At 37.5% G+C, this 24,266-nt stretch overlaps 4 protein-coding genes and 2 long non-coding RNA genes across 14 annotated transcripts in view; 4 read left to right on the forward strand and 2 right to left on the reverse strand.

Annotated features, from left to right (window-relative positions):
* Positions 1 to 2,140: 2,140 nt before the first annotated feature.
* On the forward strand, positions 2,141 to 3,373 carry LOC133841015 (serine protease grass-like). The gene is made up of 5 exons (XM_062273266.1): positions 2,141 to 2,223; positions 2,281 to 2,457; positions 2,526 to 2,568; positions 2,626 to 2,774; positions 2,850 to 3,373. The coding sequence occupies exons 1-5, from the start codon at positions 2,157 to 2,159 to the stop codon at positions 3,254 to 3,256; spliced, it is 843 nt and encodes a 280-aa protein (XP_062129250.1). The 5' UTR covers positions 2,141 to 2,156; the 3' UTR covers positions 3,257 to 3,373.
* A 3,745-nt stretch (positions 3,374 to 7,118) lies between these two features.
* On the forward strand, positions 7,119 to 8,309 carry LOC133841017 (serine protease grass-like). Its single transcript, XM_062273270.1, has 5 exons — positions 7,119 to 7,232; positions 7,290 to 7,466; positions 7,535 to 7,577; positions 7,635 to 7,783; positions 7,859 to 8,309. The coding sequence occupies exons 1-5, from the start codon at positions 7,166 to 7,168 to the stop codon at positions 8,263 to 8,265; spliced, it is 843 nt and encodes a 280-aa protein (XP_062129254.1). The 5' UTR covers positions 7,119 to 7,165; the 3' UTR covers positions 8,266 to 8,309.
* A 1,169-nt stretch (positions 8,310 to 9,478) lies between these two features.
* Positions 9,479 to 24,266, forward strand: part of LOC133841009 (mucin-2) — a 42,220-nt gene continuing 27,432 nt past the window's right edge. Inside the window, exons 1-2 of one of the 2 annotated variants that reach the window (XM_062273260.1) lie at positions 9,479 to 9,634; positions 11,234 to 11,564. In XM_062273260.1, coding sequence (XP_062129244.1) covers positions 11,429 to 11,564 — 136 coding nt within the window. In that variant the 5' untranslated portion in view covers positions 9,479 to 9,634; positions 11,234 to 11,428. Of the gene's footprint in view, positions 9,639 to 11,233; positions 11,565 to 24,266 lie in introns of both variants that reach the window. The other variant, XM_062273259.1, reaches the window with a different exon arrangement.
* Positions 10,222 to 14,859, reverse strand: LOC133841025 (uncharacterized). 3 transcript variants are annotated; one of them, XR_009894247.1, is made up of 3 exons: positions 14,615 to 14,859; positions 13,605 to 14,505; positions 10,222 to 10,356 (listed from the first exon to the last, which is right to left on the reverse strand). It is a non-coding gene; the product is annotated as an uncharacterized LOC133841025 (long non-coding RNA). The 3 variants fall into 3 exon arrangements; XR_009894246.1 differs by lacking the exon at positions 13,605 to 14,505; XR_009894248.1 differs by having other exon boundaries at positions 13,605 to 14,859.
* Positions 15,026 to 21,243, forward strand: LOC133841013 (WASH complex subunit 3). 3 transcript variants are annotated; one of them, XR_009894241.1, is made up of 3 exons: positions 15,026 to 16,089; positions 16,148 to 16,509; positions 20,902 to 21,243. XR_009894241.1 is itself a non-coding variant. In XM_062273264.1 (2 exons), exons 1-2 carry the CDS (start codon positions 15,175 to 15,177, stop codon positions 20,941 to 20,943), a joined length of 942 nt encoding a protein of 313 aa, XP_062129248.1. In that variant the 5' UTR covers positions 15,030 to 15,174; the 3' UTR covers positions 20,944 to 21,243. The 3 variants fall into 3 exon arrangements, 2 of the variants coding, with proteins under 2 accessions (XP_062129248.1, XP_062129249.1); XM_062273264.1 differs by lacking the exon at positions 16,148 to 16,509 and having other exon boundaries at positions 15,030 to 16,074; XM_062273265.1 differs by lacking the exon at positions 20,902 to 21,243 and having other exon boundaries at positions 15,035 to 16,074; positions 16,132 to 16,267.
* LOC133841024 (uncharacterized) lies at positions 21,575 to 23,522 on the reverse strand. Of its 4 annotated transcripts, none has more exons than XR_009894243.1 (5): positions 22,591 to 23,522; positions 22,416 to 22,518; positions 21,994 to 22,038; positions 21,784 to 21,918; positions 21,575 to 21,712 (listed from the first exon to the last, which is right to left on the reverse strand). It is a non-coding gene; the product is annotated as an uncharacterized LOC133841024 (long non-coding RNA). The 4 variants fall into 4 exon arrangements; XR_009894244.1 differs by having other exon boundaries at positions 22,950 to 23,520; XR_009894245.1 differs by lacking the exon at positions 22,416 to 22,518 and having other exon boundaries at positions 22,950 to 23,519.

Below are 24,266 nucleotides of genomic sequence, written 5' to 3' on the forward strand. Positions count from 1 at the left end.
TCCGTTATGTCCGCTGTGTCCGCTATGTCCGCTATGTCCGCTCTGTCCGCTATGTCCGCCATGTCCGCTATGTCCGCCATGTCCGCCATGTCCGCTATGTCCGCTATGTCCGCTCTGTCCGCCATGTCCGCTATGTCCGCCATGTCCGCCATGTCCGTTATGTCCGCCATGTCCGCTATGTCCGCCATGTCCGCCATGTCCGTTATGTCCGCCATGTCCGCTATGTCCGCCATGTCCGCTCTGTCCGCTATGTCCGCTATGTCCGCTATGTCCGCTATGTCCGCCATGTCCGCTATGTCCGCCATGTCCGCCATGTCCGTTATGTCCGCTATGTCCGCCATGTCCGCCATGTCCGTTATGTCCGCTATGTCCGCTATGTCCGCCATGTCCGTTATGTCCGCTATGTCCGCCATGTCCGCTATGTCCGCCATGTCCGCTATGTCCGCCATGTCTGCTATGTCCGTTATGTCCGCCATGTCCGCTATGTCAAATTTGTATATTTTGAGCAATTTTAGAGAAAAAGACCTCATTCTTGGTAGACACAATATAAATCCAAGCCCGGATGTGCTAGGATCAAAAACATGGAAGTTATTCACAAAACATTGCTTCAGACGGTCCTCTCTATTTCCTACATAGCACAAATCGGTGTTGGAAAACGTGAGGTTATCTGAAAAAAATGGGAATTGCGCCAATTGTGCGGAAAAATTCAGAAAAAGACAACTATTAAGAATTGATGACTCTACAACATACAGTTGAAGTTATTGCTCACTTATGCTAACTTAATTTTCAAAATCCTTTCCAAAGTTGAAAATTGTTCTTCATACTTTGAGGGTACAACTAGGGCGTTTTTCGAAAACAAGCAATATCTCGGGCATATCCTTCCAAATTTTCAAAGCACACATAGGCACGGTTGCCATTCTAAAAAAAATGTTTTGTACCGAAATTTGGAACAAAAATGTACCAAACATTTTTCACGAAAGATTCTTCGTATTTCACAAATTGTGATTCACAAATTGTGACTTACAAATTGTGATTTACAATATATAACTGTTTACTTAGTGATGGACCTTACATTGGCGCATACATACATATTTTCTCAATTGACACGATATATCGCAAATCGACTGTATGCGATATTTTCCAGTGCTAGTCGTGGTTCAATTTCTAACTGAAACAAAATTTGTATCTGGTGGAACAGAACCATTTGTTAAAATAATATATGTGAACATAAAATTTTATGAAAAATTTAAATACTAGAACAGGCATATTAAAAATGTACCAAAATGTACAAAAGTGATCCAATGTACCAACGCATAAAAAAATGTACCCGTTTTGGTACATTGGTACCAAAAGTGGCAACCGTGGACGTCATGGCTTATGCAATAGCATTACTGAGGTAATTTGTTTTATAGCAACACTGCCGGTAGGTGACGTCTCAACTGAGGTAAATTTAATACAAACTCAACACCAAAGAGGGCGCAGTAATAGCATTTTAAATGCTATTCGCTGGTAGATGGCGGCAGAGTGCGGGGTCAGTGCAGATAGGAATTGAACTTCAATTCCGGTTTATTTTTATACCCGCTAGCCATACGGTAGAAGGGTATTATAAATTTGTGCTGGCAGGAAATGTATGTAACAGGTAGAAGAAGGCATCTCCGACCCTATAAAGTATATATATTCTTTTGTCTGTCCGTCTGTCCGTATAAAACACTGGATCTCAGAGACTATAAGAGATAGAGCTATAATTGTTCGACAGCATTTGTTATGTTTGCACGCAGATCAAGTTTGTTTCAAATTTTTGCCACGCCCACTTACGCCCCCTCAAATCAAAAAAATCGAATAACAAGCGTAATTAAAATAAAGCTATTGTATACAATAATAATCATAGTAGTTATGATTCCTGACAATTTGGTTGCAATCAGATAAAAATTGTAGAAGTTATTAAAGAATTACTTTTCTATGGTCAAAAACGCCTACTTACTAGGGGTCTTAGTTGCTTTGTAGCTTTCGACTGTAGCTTTCTAACTTGTTTCATTTTATGAGAAATCATTTACATAAATTAAAATGAATTACATATATCACGCTGTTCTCTGATATATAAAGGGGAGGATGCAATTGCTCAGATGCAATAGTTGTTCTCAAATAGTTCGATCAGCATGAAGTCGCTTCTACTTGTTAGCTATATTAGCCTGATATGCATCATTGCATCTGGCTCAGCTGAGAGTGAGTTCATCTAGCTATATAACTAGAATACAAATTTAATTTTTCTATTTTCAATAGAACTTAATACAGAAGGATTGCACGAATTGGAAAAACAAGAATGCGGAGTCCATAAGAAGGATTTACCTTTTATTGGTAATGAAAACATTCCCAGTTCAAGGCCTTGGATGGCACGCATTAAGGTTTCAATTGATGGAAAAGATCCAATTGAATATATAGGAACCGTGATTAGTGACCGTAAGTGCACAACATAATCGCTGTAGGATCTTGAAATTAGTTGATAAAAATCGCAATTTGATTCACAGAATTTGTTTTGACCGCTGCGCATATTGTGGGCAATAATAGAATGTAAGTCTATATTACTTATATAAATATCCGAAAGTAAGATTTTAATTCTTCATTCAGTGATTCAGTGCGCTTAGGTGTTGCGGAAAATTCGACAGTTGAGGAAATCGACGTCGAAAAAATAATTATGCACCCAGATTTCAAACTTAATCCTATTACATATAATGATATAGCTCTGGTGAAACTGGATCGAAAGGTCGATTTCAAAGGTGAGCAAGATATTTTACTTATGACACTATAGAATTATTGTAAATTGTCCTTCCATTGTATGCGATTTCTATCAGAAAACATCAGTCCAATCTGCTTGCCTGTAAATGAGGATCTACAGCAAAAGGTGGAAACTCTGGAAGGTCTGCTGCTAACAGGATTGTCACATGGAAACGCAAACACTGAGAGAAATAATATACTGCGTGAAATAAATGTTTCACGTGTCGATCGTCCAAAATGCTCAAAGTCTTTCCGAAATTTTACAATAGAGCCAACTCAAATTTGTACCACTTTGAATGAAATTGTATGCAAGGGCTCATCGGGCAGTCCACTGAGCAGTCAAGTTGAATATTTAGGTAAGGAGCGCTTTGTTCAGATTGGCATCGTTTCGTTTGGATTAGGCGATTGTTCCATGGGAGCGAACACGAATGTAGCAAGCTTCATGCCATGGATAACTGCTGTGATTGGAGAAAAGCCGTTGTGAGCTGTAAATTCAATATTAATCATTTTCATGTATTCGACTATATAAAATGTATTTTCTTATTCACGTTTGATTTGGCTTAAGACCAAATTCCCAAACGAATAAAACAAATATCCTAGATTTGAGGCAGCTCAATGATTTCAATAGAAAAAATACAATTTGAAGCAACAAAAAAACCTTCTGCTTGTTTTTATTCTATGTTTAGAAATTTAACTAATCAAAATATATTTTTAATGAATCCTATGGTCTATGTGATTTGGCTGTGATGAAACTAAATTTGCCGAAGTGTGTCAATCAAATATAACGAAATTAGCTTACAAATCAATCAAGCAGATCCTACTAATAATAACTGAGCCCAAAAGCCTTGACCACAACAATACCTATAATTCATCAGCTGCCGGAAAGCCATGGCAATTAACCAGGCCTCCTAAAGCAGTCGTCATCACGGGTGCTATTCCAAGAAAAATTTTTGTACCAAAATTTGGAAAAAATTTACCAATTTTAGCAAAAATGTACCAAACATTTTTCACGAAAGATTTTTTGTATTTCACAAATTGTGATTCACAATAAATAACTGTTTACGTAGTGGGCCTTACATTGGCGCATACATATTTTCTCAATTATCCTGTCAATTGTCATCGCAAATCGACTGTATGCGATATTTTCCAGTGCTAGTCGTGGTTCAATTTCTAACTGAAACAAAATTTGTGTCTGGTGGAACAGAGCCATTTGTTAAAATAATATATGTGAACATAAAATTGTATGAAAAATTTAAATACTAGAACAGGCATATTAAAAATGTACCAAAATGTACAAAAGTGATCCAATGTACCAACGCATAAAAAATGTAGGATCGCAAGGACGAACTCTATCGACCAAGATCAACAAAATGTGGGGTTATCTAAGATCTCAACATTTGTAATTTTTGTCAGTCAGTCCGCCATGTCCGTTATGTCCGTTATGTCCGCTGTGTCCGCTATGTCCGCTATGTCCGCTATGTCCGCTCTGTCCGCCATGTCCGCTATGTCCGTTATGTCCGCTGTGTCCGCTATGTCCGCTATGTCCGCTATGTCCGCTCTGTCCGCCATGTCCGCTATGTCCGCCATGTCCGTTATGTCCGTTATGTCCGCTGTGTCCGCTATGTCCGTTATGTCCGCTGTGTCCGCTATGTCCGCTATGTCCGCTATGTCCGCTCTGTCCGCCATGTCCGCTATGTCCGCCATGTCCGTTATGTCCGTTATGTCCGCTGTGTCCGCTATGTCCGCTATGTCCGCTATGTCCGTTATGTCCGTTATGTCCGCTGTGTCCGCTATGTCCGCTATGTCCGCTATGTCCGCTATGTCCGCTATGTCCGCCATGTCCGCTCTGTCCGCCATGTCCGCTATGTCCGCCATGTCCGCCATGTCCGCTCTGTCCGCCATGTCCGCTATGTCCGCTATGTCCGCCATGTCCGCCATGTCCGCTCTGTCCGCCATGTCCGCTATGTCCGCCATGTCCGCCATGTCCGCTATGTCCGCCATGTCCGCTATGTCCGCCATGTCCGCTATGTCCGCTATGTCCGCTCTGTCCGCCATGTCCGCTATGTCCGCCATGTCCGCCATTTCCGTTATGTCCGCCATGTCCGCTATGTCCGCCATGTCCGCTCTGTCCGCTATGTCCGCTATGTCCGCTATGTCCGCTATGTCCGCTCTGTCCGCCATGTCCGCTATGTCCGCCATGTCCGCCATGTCCGTTATGTCCGCCATGTCCGCTATGTCCGCCATGTCCGCTCTGTCCGCTATGTCCGCTATGTCCGCTATGTCCGCTATGTCCGCTCTGTCCGCCATGTCCGCTATGTCCGCCATGTCCGCCATGTCCGTTATGTCCGCCATGTCCGCTATGTCCGCCATGTCCGCTATGTCCGCTATGTCCGCTATGTCCGCTCTGTCCGCCATGTCCGCTATGTCCGCCATGTCCGCCATGTCCGCTATGTCCGCCATGTCTGCTATGTCCGTTATGTCCGCTATGTCCGCCATGTCAAATTTGTATATTTTGAGCAATTTTAGAGAAAAAGACCTCATTCTTGGTAGACACAATATAAATCCAAGCCCGGATGTGCTAGGATCAAAAACATGGAAGTTATTCACAAAACATTGCTTCAGACGGTCCTCTCTATTTCCTACATAGCACAAATCGGTGTTGAAAAACGTGAGGTTATCTGAAAAAAATGGGAATTGCGCCAATTGTGCGGAAAAATTCAGAAAAAGACAACTATTAAGAATTGATGACTCTACAACATACAGTTGAAGTTATTGCTCACTTATGCTAACTTAATTTTCAAAATCCTTTCCAAAGTTGAAAATTGTTCTTCATACTTTGAGGGTACAACTAGGGCGTTTTTCGAAAACAAGCAATATCTCGGGCATATCCTTCCAAATTTTCAAAGCACACATAGGCACGGTTGCCATTCTAAAAAAATGTTTTGTACCGAAATTTGGAACAAAATGTACCAAACATTTTTCACGAAAGATTCTTCGTATTTCACAAATTGTGATTCACAAATTGTGACTTACAAATTGTGATTTACAATATATAACTGTTTACATAGTGATGGACCTTACATTGGCGCATACATAACTGTTTACATAGTGATGGACCTTACATTGGCGCATACATACATATTTTCTCAATTGACACGATATATCGCAAATCGACTGTATGCGATATTTTCCAGTGCTAGTCGTGGTTCAATTTCTAACTGAAACAAAATTTGTATCTGGTGGAACAGAACCATTTGTTAAAATAATATATGTGAACATAAAATTTTATGAAAAATTTAAATACTAGAACAGGCATATTAAAAATGTACCAAAATGTACAAAAGTGATCCAATGTACCAACGCATAAAAAATGTACCCGTTTTGGTACATTGGTACCAAAAGTGGCAACCGTGGACGTCATGGCTTATGCAATAGCATTACTGAGGTAATTTGTTTTATAGCAACACTGCCGGTAGGTGACGTCTCAACTGAGGTAAATTTAATACAAACTCAACACCAAAGAGGGCGCAGTAATAGCATTTTAAATGCTATTCGCTGGTAGATGGCGGCAGAGTGCGGGGTCAGTGCAGATAGGAATTGAACTTCAATTCCGGTTTATTTTTATACCCGCTAGCCATACGGTAGAAGGGTATTTTAAATTTGTGCCGGCAGGAATTGTATGTAACAGGTAGAAGAAGGCATCTCCGACCCTATAAAGTATATATATTCTATTGTCTGCCCGTCTGTCCGTATAAAACACTGGATCTCAGAGACTATAAGAGATAGAGCTATAATTGTTCGACAGCATTTGTTATGTTTGCACGCAGATCAAGTTTGTTTCAAATTTTTGCCACGCCCACTTTCGCTCCCTCAAATCAAAACAATCGAATAACAAGCGTAATTAAAATAAAGCTAGAGCTGCGAGTTTTGGTGTATACAATAATAATCATAGAAGTTATGATTCCTGACAATTTGGTTGCATCCAGATAAAAATTGTAGAAGTTATTAAAGAAATACTTTTGTATGGGCAAAAACGCCTACTTACTAGGGATCTGACAATCTGGTATATTGTGTCATCTATAATATATTTTGAATGTTGTACTATATCGATATACCAAATATACAGTTTTGTATATTTTAGTATTTTTGTAGTATTTTCGGTATATTTTAAAAATAATACCACAATATTTTGTTTTTATTCAAAATGGGTAGCGGGTATCTCACAGTCGAGCACACTCGACTGTAGCTTTCTAACTTGTTTCATTTTATAAGAAATCATTTACATAAATTATGAATTGAAAATGAATTACATATATCACGCTGTTCTCTGCTATATAAAGGGGAGGATGCAATTGCTCAGATGCAATAGTTGTTCTCAAATCGTTCGATCAACATGAAGTCGCTTCTACTTGTTAGTTGCATTGGCTTGATATGCATCATTGCATCTGGCTCAGCTGAGAGTGAGTTCATCTAGCTATATAACTATAACAATTATTTAATTTCTCTATTTTTAATAGAACTTAATACAGAAGGATTGCACGAATTGGAAAAACAAGAATGCGGAGTCCATAAGAAGGATTTACCTTTTATTGGTAATGAAAACATTCCCAGTTCAAGGCCTTGGATGGCACGCATTAAGGTTTCAATTGATGGAAAAGATCCAATTGAATATATAGGAACCCTGATTAGTGACCGTAAGTGCACAACATAATCGCTGTAGGATCTTGAAATTAGTTGATAAAAATCGCAATTTGATTCACAGAATTTGTTTTGACCGCTGCGCATATTGTGGGCAATAATAGAATGTAAGTCTATATTACTTATATAAATATCCGACAGTAAGATTTTAATTTTTCATTCAGTCATTCAGTGCGCTTAGGTGTTGCGGAAAATTCGACAGTTGCGGAAATCGACGTCGAAAAAATAATTACGCATCCAGATTTCAAACATGATCCTATTATATATAATGATATAGCTCTGGTGAAACTGGCTCGAAAGGTCGATTTCAAAGGTGAGCAAGATATTTTACTTATGACACTATAGAATTATTGTAAATTGTCCTTCCATTGTATGCGATTTCTAACAGAAAACATCAGTCCAATCTGCTTGCCTGTAAATGAGGATCTACAGCAAAAGGTGGAAACTCTGGAAGGTCTGCTGCTAACAGGATTTTCAAATGAAAACTCAAACACTGAGAGAAATAATATACTGCGTGAAATAAATGTTTCACGTGTCGATCGTCCAAAATGCTCAAAGTCTTTTCGAAATTTTACAATAGAGCCAACTCAAATTTGTACCACTTTGAATGAAATTGTATGCATGGGCTCATCGGGCAGTCCACTGAGCAGTCAAGTTGAATATTTAGGTAAGGAGCGCTTTGTTCAGTTTGGCATCGTTTCGTTTGGATTAGGCGATTGTTCCATGGGAGCGAACACGAATGTGGCAAGCTTCATGCCGTGGATAACTACTGTGATTGGAGAAAAGCCGTTGTGAGCAGTAAATTCAATATTAATCATTTTCATGTATTCGACTATATAAAATGTATTTTATTATTCAAATAAAACAAATCTACTAACTTCGAACTTGATTGCCGCTTGACGGTAGATGGCACTAATGTGCGGAAGCTTAATGATTGTAATAAAAAAATCAATTTGAAGAAAAAAAGCCTCTGCTTGTTTTTTGATGTTAAAATATTTAACCAATCAAAATGTTTTTTTAAAGAACCCTATGGTCTATGTGCTGTAAAACTTACGAAATGTATACATCAAGTATAATGAAGTTAGCCACGCAGGCCGATTAATGCTTACTGAACACTTACAAATCAATCACGCAGATCCTACCAATAATAACTGCGCCGATCGACAATCCGTCTGCTATTGGAAACTCATGGCAAATTACTAATCGAATTATACGAAACATTTGTTCTAAAAATGAAATTAATTTCATAGAATTTTCTACTTTTTCGCCTCTTTCAAATTACATTTTAAACAACTTTTTTGCTTGCTTGGAAAGCTTGCCATATTTGGTTTTTGTCACAGCTGGACACTAATTCGTTTACTATGCGCATACGCCGTAAACGGTTCATACATAGGCTAAGCTTATTTCACTAATGTGTGGTTTATGACCATGCTGACGTTGTTTAATTTCTTAACTACAAAATGGGGAAAATAACAAAATTGCAAATATAAAACAATTACAAATGAAAAAAGCTACTTTCAAGATTCACTGTGAGTTGCCCTCTATTAACATTAATAATTATTAACTGTAATAAAATAATTAACACAACATTCTAACTTTAAAACAACGTGATATTAAAAACGGGTTGTAATAGATTTTTTGATTACGTGCAAGACTCAGACTAATGAACAAAATAAAAAAAATTGTTTATATACAATAATAATAGTAACATCAAATAATAACAATTCTGATCTTAAGAAATTGATCACCTGACAACCCTGACAAAAACAAGAATAATAACAGCTGTCTTGGCTCTCGAGTTCGCACTCTCTGGCTCTTCATTTCTTGCAGTACATTTGTCTTATACTTTGCCTATGCTCGCTCTCTAATTTTTGCGCTCTCTCTCTCTCTCTCTTTTTCTCTCTCAGTCAGTTTCTTGGCTTAGCTTAGTGCACTTGTCTGAGCTTGAAACGTGTTTTGGACAAACGCTTGTAGCGCCGTCGCACCGTTCGTTGCCATTCTTCGGTTTCAGTTCAATTCGAAACGCGTCTCAGTTTGGTTGTTGCCCTCGCTCGGTTCGTCAACAGCTCTGCGATTGCGATTGCGACTGGCATTGCGATTGCTTGGTCAGACAGAGTAAAGGCGTTTTTAAAGCAGCAAGCCCACCAAGGCGCTGACTTTATTTGTAGGTGTGTATAGCATGAGTGTAAGCACACACATACATACACACACGCGTATGTGTGTTTGTAAGCGGAGCAAGTGCGTCCGTACCTTAACTCGCTTGATCGGACGCTCGCGGCTTAAATTGTAATTCGGTTTTCGGCTATATCGTTACGTTGCGATGCGTTGCGTTGCGTTATTTTTTGGTATTTGCTGCTTTATGTATGCAAAACGCGTAATTTCGCATTACACCGGGATCGAACGTCATAAAAGTGACCGCGACTGTCTGCCTCCCCCCCTCTCACTCTCTCTCTCTCTCGCGCTCACTCTCTCTCGGTCTGTCTTTTGGCGAGCACAGTTCAGTTACTCGGTCATTACTTGCGGCACTGTTGTTGTTGTTGTTATTATTGTGGATTTCGAATTTGTTGTGTGTGCTGCAAGTTGTCTTTAAGCGCTTTTACTTGCATGTGTGTGTGTGTGAGTGTGGGGAAAATTTCACTTTGCATTGAAATCAAGTTTCGGTTTTATTATTGCATTCAACATATGCGAGTGTGCGTGAGTGTGTGTGTGTGTGAGTATTGTGCGTGTGTGAGGTGTTTTTTGCCTCACTGCACTCGTTAGCCAATTAAGAGCCCATTCATAGGCATTGAGATTCTTGGCTATGCGACATTAGCATAACGTTAAGCTTCGCCCTGCCCTCTCCTCACTCCTCACTCCATCAACCTGTCTGACCTCCACAATTAGAAACTGCCAAGAATATGCATTAAAACAAATTAATTAAAAAATATTAATTAAACACTTTGCCAACTACAAAAGACCAAAGTAACATCAAATAAAAGCGTAGCGAAGGTCGTCAGCAAAGAGTTGGCAACACCAAAGTGGCAAGTGGCAGGGGGCCGGGGACAAACAACAAAAATTAGTTTCAATCAATTCGCAATAGAAATAGAAATGACAACAGCTATAAAAATAAAAAGAGTGCATAGTAAACAACAAAAAAAAAACCAAAAACGAAATAGCATAAATAATAAATAATTGTAAATACACGGAGACGATCGCGAATCTTCGCGATATTGTTATAAATACACGGACAGCATGACATATTCAAGGTGAATGTGGCCATTAATTTTTGGCAACAGGTGAAAATTTATGACTTCGTTTGTGTGTGTGTGAGTGTATAAGTGTGAGTGCCAAAGTCAAACCTAGAGTTAATGACAAAAACAAATGAGAAAGAAATAATGCAACTCAAATACAAAATGTTAATAAATAACAACAAAGTGTGCGATTTAAATAAATTATATATCTGCCGATATAAATTGTATTTTTGTCACATTGCGCATCCTTCTAGAATTTCTCTCTTAATTTACGATCAACATTATCTAATGCCAAATACAACTTGTGCCCCTCACACATATTCGTCATACGCAACGTTGCCTTGAACTTTTCGGAATGTGAAACAAGAAAACAGCAACAACAACAACAACAAGATATTAAAGAAATTCAATCACAACATTATTAATTGCGTTTTAACGGTATCTCAATCGCGCTGTTCGCTAAAAGTTTTATTCAACAAAAATATTCGTATATAAATTTTGATATACAAATGCAAACCTGTTTTTTTTGGCAGCTTAAAGTGAAAATAATAATGATAAAATGCAAATGCAAATGCAAATACTGAGAAAACAAATAAATTGCTAATAATTTACAAATTGCAAGCTAAACACTAAACAAAACAAGAAAATTACAACCTACAAGCAAAGCCGCCAACTTGAGAAACAAAAGTCTTTTGGATATCTTGTAAAACTCCCCCCCCCAAAAAAAAATGCTTGTCAATTCGAAGCGAACGTCGCTGCAGGCGTCGACGCCAACGCCGACGCAGCCGCAGACGCCGTTGCGGATGATAATGTGGAGCCTCGGCGTCTTCATCATCTGCTGTGTCAGCATCAGCAGCGCACAAGGTGAGTGAGTTTTACATATGATTTTAGTTTTTTTTTTTGCTTTTTTTTTTGGTTGGCTTTTTGTTTTAACGATCATCATGTACAAAAATTAAAATTGAATTTTTCAAAACTCTGTGCGGCTTATAGTCATATTTTTGTCGCAGTTATTACCACTCTTCTCGCTGTTATTGTTGCTGCTGTTGTTGTTGTTGATGTTATTGTTATTGTTGGGGGAAGGGGAAACAAAATTTGTGTTTTCATTAAAAGCAGAAGACTTCAAGAGTTACCTGCTTCTGTGATTCACTTCATGTTGGTTTATCTTGATGATGCCGGCTGTTGCTTCTGAAGCCATGAGATCTCTTTTGGGCCTTTACCAGCCGGAACTCCGGCGAGGTCTGGGCCACCAAAGAGTCTCAACCACAACCGCAAAACAACAATAAAACAAACTGATATGAGACAATAAATGTGTGTTCAAAATTAAAAGCTCACATACACGGAGCTCTTGTGATTTGTCACGAAGAAGTAACCAAACGGAAAGAAAAAGAACCAATAATAAGCCCAAATAAAAATACAATAAAACACGTACTTCCGCAGTGCATGCTAAACTGCCATTTGTATTCAACAGTTTTAGTGCCACTGTTAATCAGCGATGCGCAGCTGATGTGTATGTGTTTATATTGGATATTAACAAACAAAGCAAAGCAATTAGTTGCCAAGTTGTTGTGACTGATTGATATCAATACCAATTTCACAGGCAATTCATAACTTGGCCGAGGATTTTTACAAACTCAATTTGTTTTCACATTTCTTAAAAAGGTCACTGTGCCACAATATTGTTATGAGCCAGTGTAAAACTTTGTATTTTCTTAACAAATATTGACTTAACGGTTAAGTGCGAACATAAAACAAAACCGTTTTCGGAAGAAATTTTAAAATTTGCTTGTTGACACACCGCTTCAACACAATATTCATCAAACTTTACACCTCTGAGCATTTTTCTTGAATATCTGTCTATCGATATCCATAAATTTTTCCATATTGAAATTAACGTATGATTAAGAAAAGAAGGAAACTGAACTCCATTATTCACCAAAAAGCCATGGCTAAGCAAACTATTTTTTTAATCAAATTCAAATCCAAATTTAGCCTTTTCGATTAAATTTTGTTTGTACATTACTTATGACGGGATAACCTTTTAAAGAAAAAAGAAATTATTTTTGTGTTATACAACATACAAACACGATGGCATTTATTTGAACATAACATTTTCTATTTTTGTCAATCAATGTTTGTCAAGTTTTTTTTTGGAATCGGAGTCTAGTGTCGATAAAAATATCCCATATAATCTTAAGAGAAATTTAAATCTAACGTAAACTAATTAAATATTCATCAAAAAAGTATTTAAAACAAAGCAAAAACACAAATATTAAAAAAGAAATAAAAGTTTTTCAACTTTTATCATTTTAATTATTTTTATAAATTATTATCAAAACATTCAAACTTTGTATTCTTTGAAGCATCAAGCCAAAATGAAACGTTAACAGATGCCCAAGTCTGAGTTGACAATGTTCGATGAGGTCTAAGTCTACTTAGGTTTTGGTTGAGAAAAAAAAAAACAATTTAATTATAGGTATTAGCTACAATGCAAAAAACCACATGAGCTAATACTAAAAAATATGCCAACTAATCATTTATACACATATCTACATACTGAAGTCCTTACATAATATTAAGATGATTGACAAATTCAAAAAACAAAAACAAAATATAAATAAACAGCATGGCGTCGCCAACGAGCATGTTTAATCAATAGAAAACAAAGCGAAACTAACGAAAAATCAACAAATTAAAATCAAAATTCTTACGTAACACTCTGCACAAAAAGACAAAAACAAAAACGAAAAAAAAGATGATAAAAACCTTTCTACTAACATAAAATTTAATACCGAAACAGAAATCAAACAGCGTAGAAATCAAATGAATTTCAATACATACAAAATAAAGACTAAGGCTATGGAAACTTGTCGTCAAACAAAAAGAGCGTTAATAAAATTAACTTACTAATGAAGAGCTGATGATCGCGCTGCCGAAAATACAAAAACAATGATCATGTATAAATATGTTTGTGTGTGAAATCAAGAAATACAACTCTTGAAAATCTACATTTATTTTATATGCAGACATTTTGTCGCGCGTGTTGTTGTCATTCGTACACACAATAATCAAAACGAGTTTCTTGGCGCATTTTTGTTGTTTTTTTTTGCCGACAACTATGCAAATTAAATACTAAATATGTATTGTCCAACGAAATTCGTCTATGGAGAGTTGATATTTTGTAACAATCATAAAAAACGAAAGTGAATCGAGACACTCGCTGCTCTTAGCTCGCTGCTGTGTTGACTTTGAAAACCCTTGACGTTGTTCATGTTGCCCCTGTCGCACTCAAAATGTGCGCCATTTCACTTTTCTCTTCTAGTTGTGTGTTAACTTGATCGAATTAAAGCACACACGCTTTATGCTATGCGATAAATAAAGATGGCACTACTGATATGCGTCACGTTGTGTGAAAGAAAGTGAAAGAAATTGTACAAGTTGCTGTGTAACTGTGTCTACTTCTCACTTATAACTTTTTTATTATTATTTTTTTTAACTGTCACACATGAGTCTTCTTCGGGCTGGTGAACAAGTCTAAGTACTCATCCAAACATAACGAATGTTGTTTTGAACTCATTCATCGAAAGAAAGAGTCAAATACCTAACACACATGCATGCGTACTTGGAGTAATTAGTTGCAGGCTTTCTGCTTTTATTTTGGAAATTAGCGCTTTCTGCGCTATAATGATGAGAAACATGCCAATGACATTGTCTGTCCCATAGTATGTAAAATTCAACCATGTACTTATGTTAAATTTACTACAACTTGCGGATTATTGCAGTGAAAAGTTCAATTTACATACACTGGCTGCAAATGGAAAAGTAACATGCAATTTATTATGCCGCGTTTTATATTAAAGCCTACAAAATCAACTGGATGCTAGGTATTTTTACCACTCGCCTATTAAAATACTCACATTTTCACAGTACCCACAATTATTTCCGCTTTAGTTAGCTGTTGTTGTTTTTGTAACTTATGACGCTGCACCAAAACAAGTTTAGTGCAAGAAAACGTTAAAAGTTGAGCAAAAAATACGAAATGAGCAAATGCTATTTCATGTTGAATTTATATAATACTAGGCAAAACAAATAATGTAAATAAAATTGTTGCCCTGTAAATACAATATTTCGAAACTTTTCAATTTATTGTGTTTATGATAAACTAAAATAATATCAACACGAAATAATATAAATTAATCGCAATTTTATTTTTTTATCGATGTGGCAATATTTAAAAAAGTTGGCAGTCACATTTTTCTATTTCCTTTTTTTCGTATTCGTGTGCAAAGTTATCTCTGTCTTTTTATTCTCTCAGCTTAAAATCATACATCTGATTTTAGTTTCACAACTTTATTGAAGTCACTATTAAAATTTTGTGAAATTTATTTTTCCACAACTCAATATTTCCTTCATTTTTTATTTGCGCGTGCTCAATAATATTTGTAAATCAAAAATAATATTTGTAAGCAAATAGAAAATGGCTGATATTAACTCGGGTAAAAAGAAAAAGAACCGTGGTGGTGCAGGCACATCTGGTAAAGCCAAGAAGCGAATTGTTGAGAAAATCTTAGGCAGACGTAACGCCAATGGACACACTGAACTCTTATTGAAATGGAAGGATTTACCCGAAGAGGAGAGCACATGGGAGCCCCAAAGCATGTTGGGTCCTGAAAACATTCACATGTTAACGCAATTTAATTACCAATACCAACGAATCCCGCCTAAGGCTGCGAATCAAAATCCACAAGCGGCTAAAGCTAAAGCAAACAACAAAAAAAAATCAAAGCAGCCACCGCTGCCGTCACCGCCGGCGCCGGCGCCACAAACAAAAAGTGTGACCAAAGAGCACACGCACACAGAAAGAGTGCAGGTCGTAAACAAGCAAAGTTCCGATCACGACAGCGAGGATAATTCATCCGAAAGTAGCAGCAACTCGGACAGCGACAGCAGCTCTGCTGGTGACGAGACAAGCAGCAGCGATGAAGAACCCGATGTAGTGGAAAAGAAGGCTGCAGCAATGGCAAAAAGCAGACAACAAAGCATTCCAAACAACAACAAGATGAAGTGCAAATCACCAGCACCAAAAGCATCCAATATGACCAACAATTTAAATGCAAGCGCGAGGCAAGGCTTGACCAACTTTGGGCTGGCACAAGTGCGTGATCTGCTCAGCAGCGACGACGAGGATGATGATGAGACTACAGCGGTGCCAGCTGCAAAGGCTGATCAGGCGCTTGAGGGCGTCAAGCAGCAGGCACTCAGTTGGCTGAAGATGAAAACAGCTGCGAAAGAAACTAAGATTGAACAAGGAGCAATAGATATACCTTTGAGGCGACGCAAGACTGGACCTAGCGATGATCGAAGTGTAGTGCAGCAAGTGAGTAATCGAATACTAAGTGCACATTCATTATGTATAATCGTTGTTACCGTCTAGTTGACCGCTAAAAAACAAACGACGTTCGAGTCTGGATAGAGGCGATCAAAAGAATCTTGAAGATGAGGAACACAAACCGTTTGATACGAATGAACCCAACGAAGGTGATGTGCCGGCCACTTTTAGTGAATTTAGGCATTGGGAGAGATCATTTGACGGCGTCCACGAAATGTTATGGCATCGAGCTGGGCTTGCCACTGGAGAAGGTGCTGAAGACCTTCCGGATCAATGGTGAAACTTTTGTGGTGGCCAAATGGCGAAATCGTGTTACACCCGATGCAGTGAAGCTGAAAGTTCTAAATGCCCTATATCCACATCTTGTTATTGAATATTTCGAGAATCTTGAGATGCGCACGGTAGACTAGACTACAAAATGTGGTGAGTGAGTGAAGACTCCATAATAACACAGCACACCAGGTGGTTTCTTTAGCTGTTTTCTCTGCGAATTGTTTACCTTTGTTTTTTTCTTTATTTTAGCCCTGTGCCTATAACCTTAAACACACGCTTCCGTTTGGCGCAGCTTCATAACTTTACAGTTCGACGCTCACATTTGCCATGAGCCATGAAAATGCTGCCAGCACTTGCTTGGGTCAAGATACATTCGCGGGCCAAAAAGCGCTGACATCCGCTTTTCGACTCCACATTTATCGATAGAGACTCCCCACATCTTCTTGCAAATTATTCGTCTTCGTTCTCTGCTCTGTAGTCAAGCACCTGCAGCTGCTGTTGCTTGATGGTCTTCATTATAAATCATTGATAACGCGAGCCTAGCCATTTGACAAATTGTACAGCCCATTCTCAGCGGTGCCCTCCACTTCGTGTAGAACATTTGATTTATCATCTGTGTTTACCACATGAGTTATATTCGCTTAGCTTTGTGTGAATCATCGACGCAGAAATGGCTTTGATTTCACTTTTGATAGTTTTGTCAGCGACTGGATTTCCTTTCCCATTAGGATGCTTTTCAAAATAATATAAGGAAAAGTGACATTTTAATATTTTCAAATAGAGTATTTATACAAATAAGCATCTGCGCTGAAAAGTCTAAGATCTATGTTAATTATCTTGAATTGGCCAAGTTATTAATCCGTTTTGAAATTTTAACGTTGATGCAATTGGTAAAAGTAAACATAATTGAATTGAAGAAAAAGTAGATTTCTCTTAAATTATTTTAAATTTTGCTTTTGCAGAGTATATGTTATTCGACGAGGCCTACTCAGGCTGTAAATTGTTCGTGCAGTTGTAGATTTTATGTTGAAGATCAACGTGCAAGTTATGAGACCGCGAATCTTGTCTTGGCTTTTTACTTTTGGTTGCCTGTTCGCTGTTCCCAGTTTGTTGGCTTGACTGCTTATCTGCTGGCATCTGGTTGACAGCTGGCGACAATAGCAACAACGACGACGACGCCTTCGCTTTGAACTCTGCGGCTTAGCGAGTTCAGGAGACTACGGCGTTATTTCTACCCGTGACATGTTCATTTTGCCCAGACACAGCAGCACAAGACCGACTTCTTCCCTCATCGTTTGCTGTGGGCGTTCATCAGTTCATTCAACTGGCCAGCAAATTGTTGTGACGACAACAGCAGAAATGGCAACCAAAAATTGTGTGTTAAGGCATATTCAACAAATTTAGCAACACACAAAATAAGTCGAAAGAGTATTGTGCCTTCTCTTATTATTGTTGTTACCTTCGTCTTGCTGGACCAGGCCAAGACACACCTCATCGACAGCGGCACATGCTAACTGGGGACCACAACCACTTGAGTGAGTGGCTCAATGAGTGGCTGACAGTTTGGCTACTGCCTTGGTTAATGTGTCCATTTATTGCTGTTGCTTTGCTGCTTTGCTCGTTGTGCAATTTCAATGTCATTTGTAAACTTTGCTGTCGGCTGTTCGCTCCACTCGCTGATTGCATTTTTGAGCAATTTGCCAAGTTAGTTGAATTTATCAAGCCCGAAACCCATTAACTGACTTTGGCCCATCTGTAAATGATTATTTTTTTTGGGCGTTGAAGGCCTTAAGCTAAGCCTTAACTTGTAAACTGTAATGTTTAAAATTAGTTAAAGCGCCTCGTGTAAACTATTTAGTCAGGGTTAAATCCGAGTACATTTCAATTCCAAGAGATCTACACTCGAACTCTTTAACACTAATTTTAATAGCTCGCATAAATTTTTTAATTCAATTACGGAAGAGTTGCGGAAGAAACATTACAATGCTTTGCGAATAGATAGAGTTTTGTAAATATTTGATTTATTTTTGCTTAATTTAATTGTGACCATTAAATGAATATTACATATTTTACTTTGCTTCCTGCCTCTCTTTAAAAACCTTCAGCGCAATTACTTTTCCAACAGCAATTTGCGATTTGTGTGTTGATTTTAATTCTTGGCCATAATTTAATCAATTTTCTTTTTTTAAGCCACGTTCGATTCGATTCGTATCTCAAATGCTTTGCTGATCTCTGTGCTCTGTTATTATTTCCTATGATTGCTATGTTGCACTTAAGTTTTGATCTTTTGTTGTCTTGACTTCGACTTTGCCTTAGATTCAAAACAACAACTTTAACTTTGTTTGTTGGATTTTACTACCCAGCCCAGTTGATTTATGTGTTGTCTTTGCCGTAATTTTACAGCATAAAACTAGTTTTTCATGTTTTTCTGCAGTCTTTTTGCATATTATACTAAAAATGGCATTGCTCAAAGTGTCTTTAATAAAATTGTCGTCTAGAAATTCTACACATAATCGTGCTGTAATTGAATAATATATTTTCAATCAAATTTTTTTGCAATTTCAAATTGGACTCACAAAATTAATGCTAAATTGATGTTCTTAGCCTTAAACTATTCTTTGGAATTAATTTCGACTCGCTTAGCAGCTTTTTGGGTGACTTAATTTGTCTGAATAAAAACAAGTCGTGGGTTATTTTTATTCTGATATTATTTATTAAGAATTCAATTTCACAACGAAAAGTTGCAGATCCAGTGACTACATTATTTAAGCATGTCGTCATTTGTAATCTCAACCAAGTTTTAACAAATGCAAAGTTGACTTTCTATATACATAAAAAATTCCTCTCAAGGAAAACATGCTGCAATTTCTTGTTAATTACATAGACAAAGTGTCTGCTTATCGTTTACGGAACTCTGAACTCGTTTACGGTCATTTATAAATGGCCTAACAATTAAAATTGCATAGCTGATTAATATCGCTGCTATAATTTTTAATTTCCTGTCCAAGATCAAAAACCAAAACAAAAACAGATCCAAAATTTCCCGGCATGAAAAATAATTTTGAAATTGTTCAACCACATTTTTTGGCAATCATTTGCATTTCATTTTGTCTGGCATTTCCCTTAAGCTCTTAGAGTTATTACAGCCACAGCACCAACAACAGCAACACATGTAATAATTTTCGCTCTTTTGACCATTTTTGGTAGTTGATGTAATTACGCCCAAGGCGGCAATGCCGTCAAGCGCCCTCATTTATGACGCTTAGCATACAGCAGCAGCAAATCTAGACATATGTTGTGGTTGTTATGGTTGTTGTTGCTGTTGTTGTTGTAGTTGCTGTAATGCAATTTGTTTAACGCTTCGTTTATTACCAAAAACAGAAAACGCATTTGCTGGGGATCTTGGTCGCGTAGGTTGTTGTTTGTCAGTTGGCTGAATGAATTGCAGCAACAAGCAGCCGACGACCACAAGTTGAACCTGATTCAACGAACCACAAATACACTACATACATAAACTTGTGTACATACATATTTAACAGTAAAAGTGTTGGTCATCCTAGGCGAGCTAATAATTGCTCTCGATTTCTTTATAACTCGGTAAGTGCTGCACAGCCGCAGCTTCGAAAGCGAATGTCTTTCTTATGGTCCAATCCAGTTGAACAACAATTTTATGCAGATCTCTCCAGGCACAGTAGAGCACTCAACTCCTCGACATTTTTTCCTGCAACATCATATTCAGTTTGTTGTTGCAGGCGTGGTGGCAAGCTACATATTTATTAACTTGTTTCGCTTTTTTGACACTCTTAATATATTTATTCAAGCGTGTTTTTTTTCGTTTTTGGCACGAGCTGACTTTTGTTTTTATCTAAGCCTGCGGGCTTCAGGTTATTGGATCAGCAATGAAAAATGATGTTCGATTGCATATGATAAATAAACTGGATTACAAGATTGTTTCAGCTATGTATGTTTGATGGCTTCCACACAGGGTCAACTATTCTCCTTTATTATGTAATTTTATTGTGCAAATCCCTTAACAGAAATTCCCATAAAACAATACCCATCCATCTGCTGTTGATGAGCTCTAATCTGATATCATTTGTCTGCTGTACTAATTGTATAGCGATCTAACCTTGACCGTCTGAACTGTGAACTCAATTCCCAGCGTTGTCAGTTAGTTCCCTCTATGACAACAACTACTACTGTAGAGCTTAATAAGTATAACCGTTCATATCTAAACCACAATCATTGTTATAACAATGCCCGGCAGTAATTCTCGTAAAACTGCTCTTTCTCCAAAAACAAGTTGATCTGTTCCGTTTTCTTGTTTCTTGTTTGAAACGACCTTGCATTGTTTTGTTTATTGCTGTACGCATGTGCCACGCCCCAAAGAATTCGTTTTAGGTTTGAGCTCAATTTCACATACAAAAAAAAACTAAAAACTAATTAAAAGCGTTTTAACTTTTCATTTCATTAGTTTATGTGCTTTGTTTCAACCGAAAATTAAACCGTTTCTTAATGCCTCATTTCGCTTTTTCATTTCAGGTAAGCTCGGCTCCATCACAAATGCCGGACAACTTAACATAAATCAACGAAACACAACTTCTACAAGTAAATAAATGAAGTACAACAAACTTATTCTAATCGAGAAGGATAAACGGATAACAAATAAGAGTTTTTGGTTTTTTATATATATAACCAATGAATGATTTAACCGCCCTTTGATACACACAACACTTATGTTTATAAAAACTGTATATGATATTCAACACAATCAATACAATTAACAGTTAATATTCACTAAATAAAGTTCACGTTTACATTGTGAAAGTTGTTACCCTCTAATTTGGGTAAAACTAGCTACCTTGTAAATTTCCTTCAACAATAGTTTATTGATATTTTGAAAAGAAACTTCTCAGTCTCAAGTAATTCTTGCATGCATTTTAAATGTCAGTTGCTGTAATTGTAATTCCAATTTGTGATTCAGCTTCAGCAATCGGATCTGCACAGAGTCGAGCTTCGCGTTTCCCTCGCCGAGAGTTGTTGTTGCTGTTGACATTTTTGTTTGGCTTTTTTCAAATATTTCTTTAAAAGCAGCGCCCCAAAAAAGCACCGTTAAAAATGCCATTATATTTATATGGGCATTTGTTTTCGCTGTTTTCAGGGTGTGTTTCGTCTGCTGTACCACCGACCCCATTATTGATAAAATGAGTTTTGTATGTTAATTTGGAGGCACTGCATTCTTCTGAGGTTTGCTTCGATACCACGCAAGTCAGTCCTCTATGTATCAAAAGTCTTTCGATAACTTCCCACTTTGCATTCTCTGTACAGTTATTTTCATATGGTTAGCAAAAATCTGAAATGCAAAGATTATTAAAAGTATTTGTAACTACGAACTCTTGGGTTTCTCCATCGATATTGAAATACCTTTATTATAATTTACGTTAGTTCCATGGCAATTGCTGGAGATCTAAACGAGAAACTTAACAAATATTTCCACATTTGATGTCTCCTGAAATGTTTCAGCATTTATGAGATTTCCGGCATTTATTCGATAAATATCTAGAAGGGAAAAACGTCAATTATATTTTTAATTTATTTAATACAGAGTTGCAGAACTTTATTTAAAGTTGTTACCTTTCCATTGAGTGAGAAGTCTTCCGGCCATTGTTGGATGTAGATCTACAAAAGAATCATTTTGATTAATTTTATGATTTATTCAATTATTCAACTGGGTTGAACTAACTGAAATTGTTACTCATACATGCACTATCAAGAGGGTTTTAATAAATTAGTTCATTTAATACTGAGTTTTTACCGTTGACATTCCTTTGAGTTCTTTCGAGTAGTACGTAAGTTTCTTATTTCTATTTTGATCTTTCAGATGAGTATGAAAAAAGTAAGAATGCAACAGTCGAGTGGCCCTAATGTGAGATTAATTTAATTTTCATTAAAACCTGTGGCGAAAGTGAGCTTCATCTGAGTGCTCGGTTAAAAAAAGGCTGTTAATAAAATTATATCATACATTTGATCGAGGTATAAAGATAAAGTTATAATACCCTTCTTCGCTATAGGTAGCGGGTGTAACAACTTTTAATTTATTAGAAAGTCTTGTTAAAGTTCTTAGGTGTCCTGTAATTTCTTCCGGCATTTATTGTAGATCTAGAAGAGAAGTATTTGTATTTAATTTATTCATTTAATACTGAGTTGCATAACTCAGTTTGAAGTTTCTACCGTTGACAATCCTCTGAAGCTTTCCGTAAATAGTTTCTTATTGGTATGTTGCACCTACGACTTCCGCAACAACAGAAATTACATGTTGGCAGTTGGTAGTTACCAAGTTTTGAGGTATATACTTTTAACGTTTTCTGTATGCAAAGCGTTTGCTTGTTGCCCGTTTGCAGCATGAGTCACGATGGGGGGAAACAAAAAAGTAGAGGTGGGCAGACATAGAGAGAGTGAGAGAGACGGAGACAGAAGGCAGGCAACCGACAGTTGAAGCCTCTTTCATTGTCGCCTCTTTCTTCCCTCTATCTTCAACTAGGCAATAAGCTAGCGCCACGCCCATTACTGCCTTTTTCCAGTAAGCTCACCTGGGTGCATTGAACGCATTTATTTTGCTCGTTTCTCTTGCTGCACATTGCTCGATTTTCCACACACACACACACATTTATTTTCGCTTTTCCTTTTAATTGGCGTTTCTCGTGTTTTGCTTTGAATTTTCCTCCATCGTTTTCTTTTTTGCATGTTGCTTTACTTTCGCGTTCACAACTTGTTGCCAACTTAAAACTTGCAACTGTGCCACTGTCCAGTTGCTTTGCCTCGTGTCGCATTTGGCGTCTTTTAATCGGGCTTTGGCCTGCTGCGACGTTGACGCTAACTGCGGCGTAGACGCTAACGCCAACGCTGTCAAGCAGAACGTGGTGTAAAAATATGATTTCGTTTGACAAATGGTCAGGCCATAAATCATAAACAAAGGCAAAACAATTGGCAAAAAGAAAGCGTTGACTTCAAACGGAAGTGTTAAGGCATTGGCCCTAGCCAAATTACCAATTGAGCGAAAGTAAATCGAAAATTGTCCAATCGCCGTTTCGGTAAATTTATAGAGGTTGAAACACATTGATGGCATGATTAAGGAAGTTATGCTTTTTGTTTATCAGAAAAAACAGTTTTATTTGTCATGGTGTGACCATAATAAACATTTCTAAAATATACACTTAAACGCCAATATACCAACTTACAGAAGCCCGTAGCATAATCATATGGTTCATCTCCATAGAAATCGCAAATCTTGCACAGATTTGCAAATTACATTAAAAACACATCATTAGTAGCTTGCTATTTCCGTCTTTTTCCGTCCACTGTCCTACGTTCGATTCCATTAATTAGAATTCTGTTGTTTTAATAATTGTGTATTTAAAACTATCGATGTCTTATCAACATTTTAAAATCAATATATCGATATTTTACACAAAAATGAGATCATTTAGCTTTCGATCGATAATTTTGAACTATTCCTTGAGTTGTTTCGCGTGTCCTTACAATTTTCTTTCTGTGTTATCGTTAGTAACTTCATTTGTTAGTTAAATTGCGTTCAATTGAAGCTCCAAAAACTATAATAAAAGTTCAAATAATACTCAACGACAAGCATGTGTGATTCATTGAAGCGATTTGACCGCTGCAGAAAATACCCAAACGCCAAACGTGACTCACGGCCAAGAAAGACTTGAACCAATGAATGGAGCAGCACCCCGTGGAGTGGAGTATTTGAATAGATGCATGAGCTGAGCAGCAGCAGTCAACGTTGAAGCAACGTAAGTGACATAACAGGCACAAATATTTTGAAAATACAAAAGAGTTGGGGCTCGGGCCAGGTGTGCAATGACATATGGGCTGAAAGGGGCCCTGCA

The sequence above is a fragment of the Drosophila sulfurigaster genome, chromosome 3 (genome assembly GCF_023558435.1).
Source record: "Drosophila sulfurigaster albostrigata strain 15112-1811.04 chromosome 3, ASM2355843v2, whole genome shotgun sequence".
NCBI lineage: Eukaryota > Metazoa > Arthropoda > Insecta > Diptera > Drosophilidae > Drosophila > Drosophila sulfurigaster.

What these genes read in the sequence shown, in the direction of transcription:
- LOC133841015 (XM_062273266.1), top strand. Translation starts at nt 2,157, where the DNA reads ATGAAGTCGCTTCTACTTGTTAGCTATATTAGCCTGATATGCATCATT. An exon ending in TGCATCTGGCTCAGCTGAGA is followed by an intron (nt 2,224 to 2,280) that starts GTGAGTTCATCT and finishes TATTTTCAATAG; the next exon opens with AACTTAATACAGAAGGATTG. An exon ending in ATTGTGGGCAATAATAGAAT is followed by an intron (nt 2,569 to 2,625) that starts GTAAGTCTATAT and finishes TTCTTCATTCAG; the next exon opens with TGATTCAGTGCGCTTAGGTG.
- LOC133841017 (XM_062273270.1), top strand. Translation starts at nt 7,166, where the DNA reads ATGAAGTCGCTTCTACTTGTTAGTTGCATTGGCTTGATATGCATCATT. An exon ending in ATTGTGGGCAATAATAGAAT is followed by an intron (nt 7,578 to 7,634) that starts GTAAGTCTATAT and finishes TTTTTCATTCAG; the next exon opens with TCATTCAGTGCGCTTAGGTG. An exon ending in TCGAAAGGTCGATTTCAAAG is followed by an intron (nt 7,784 to 7,858) that starts GTGAGCAAGATA and finishes GATTTCTAACAG; the next exon opens with AAAACATCAGTCCAATCTGC.
- LOC133841013 (XM_062273264.1), top strand. Translation starts at nt 15,175, where the DNA reads ATGGCTGATATTAACTCGGGTAAAAAGAAAAAGAACCGTGGTGGTGCA. An exon ending in ATCGAAGTGTAGTGCAGCAA is followed by an intron (nt 16,075 to 20,901) that starts GTGAGTAATCGA and finishes TTTTCATTTCAG; the next exon opens with GTAAGCTCGGCTCCATCACA.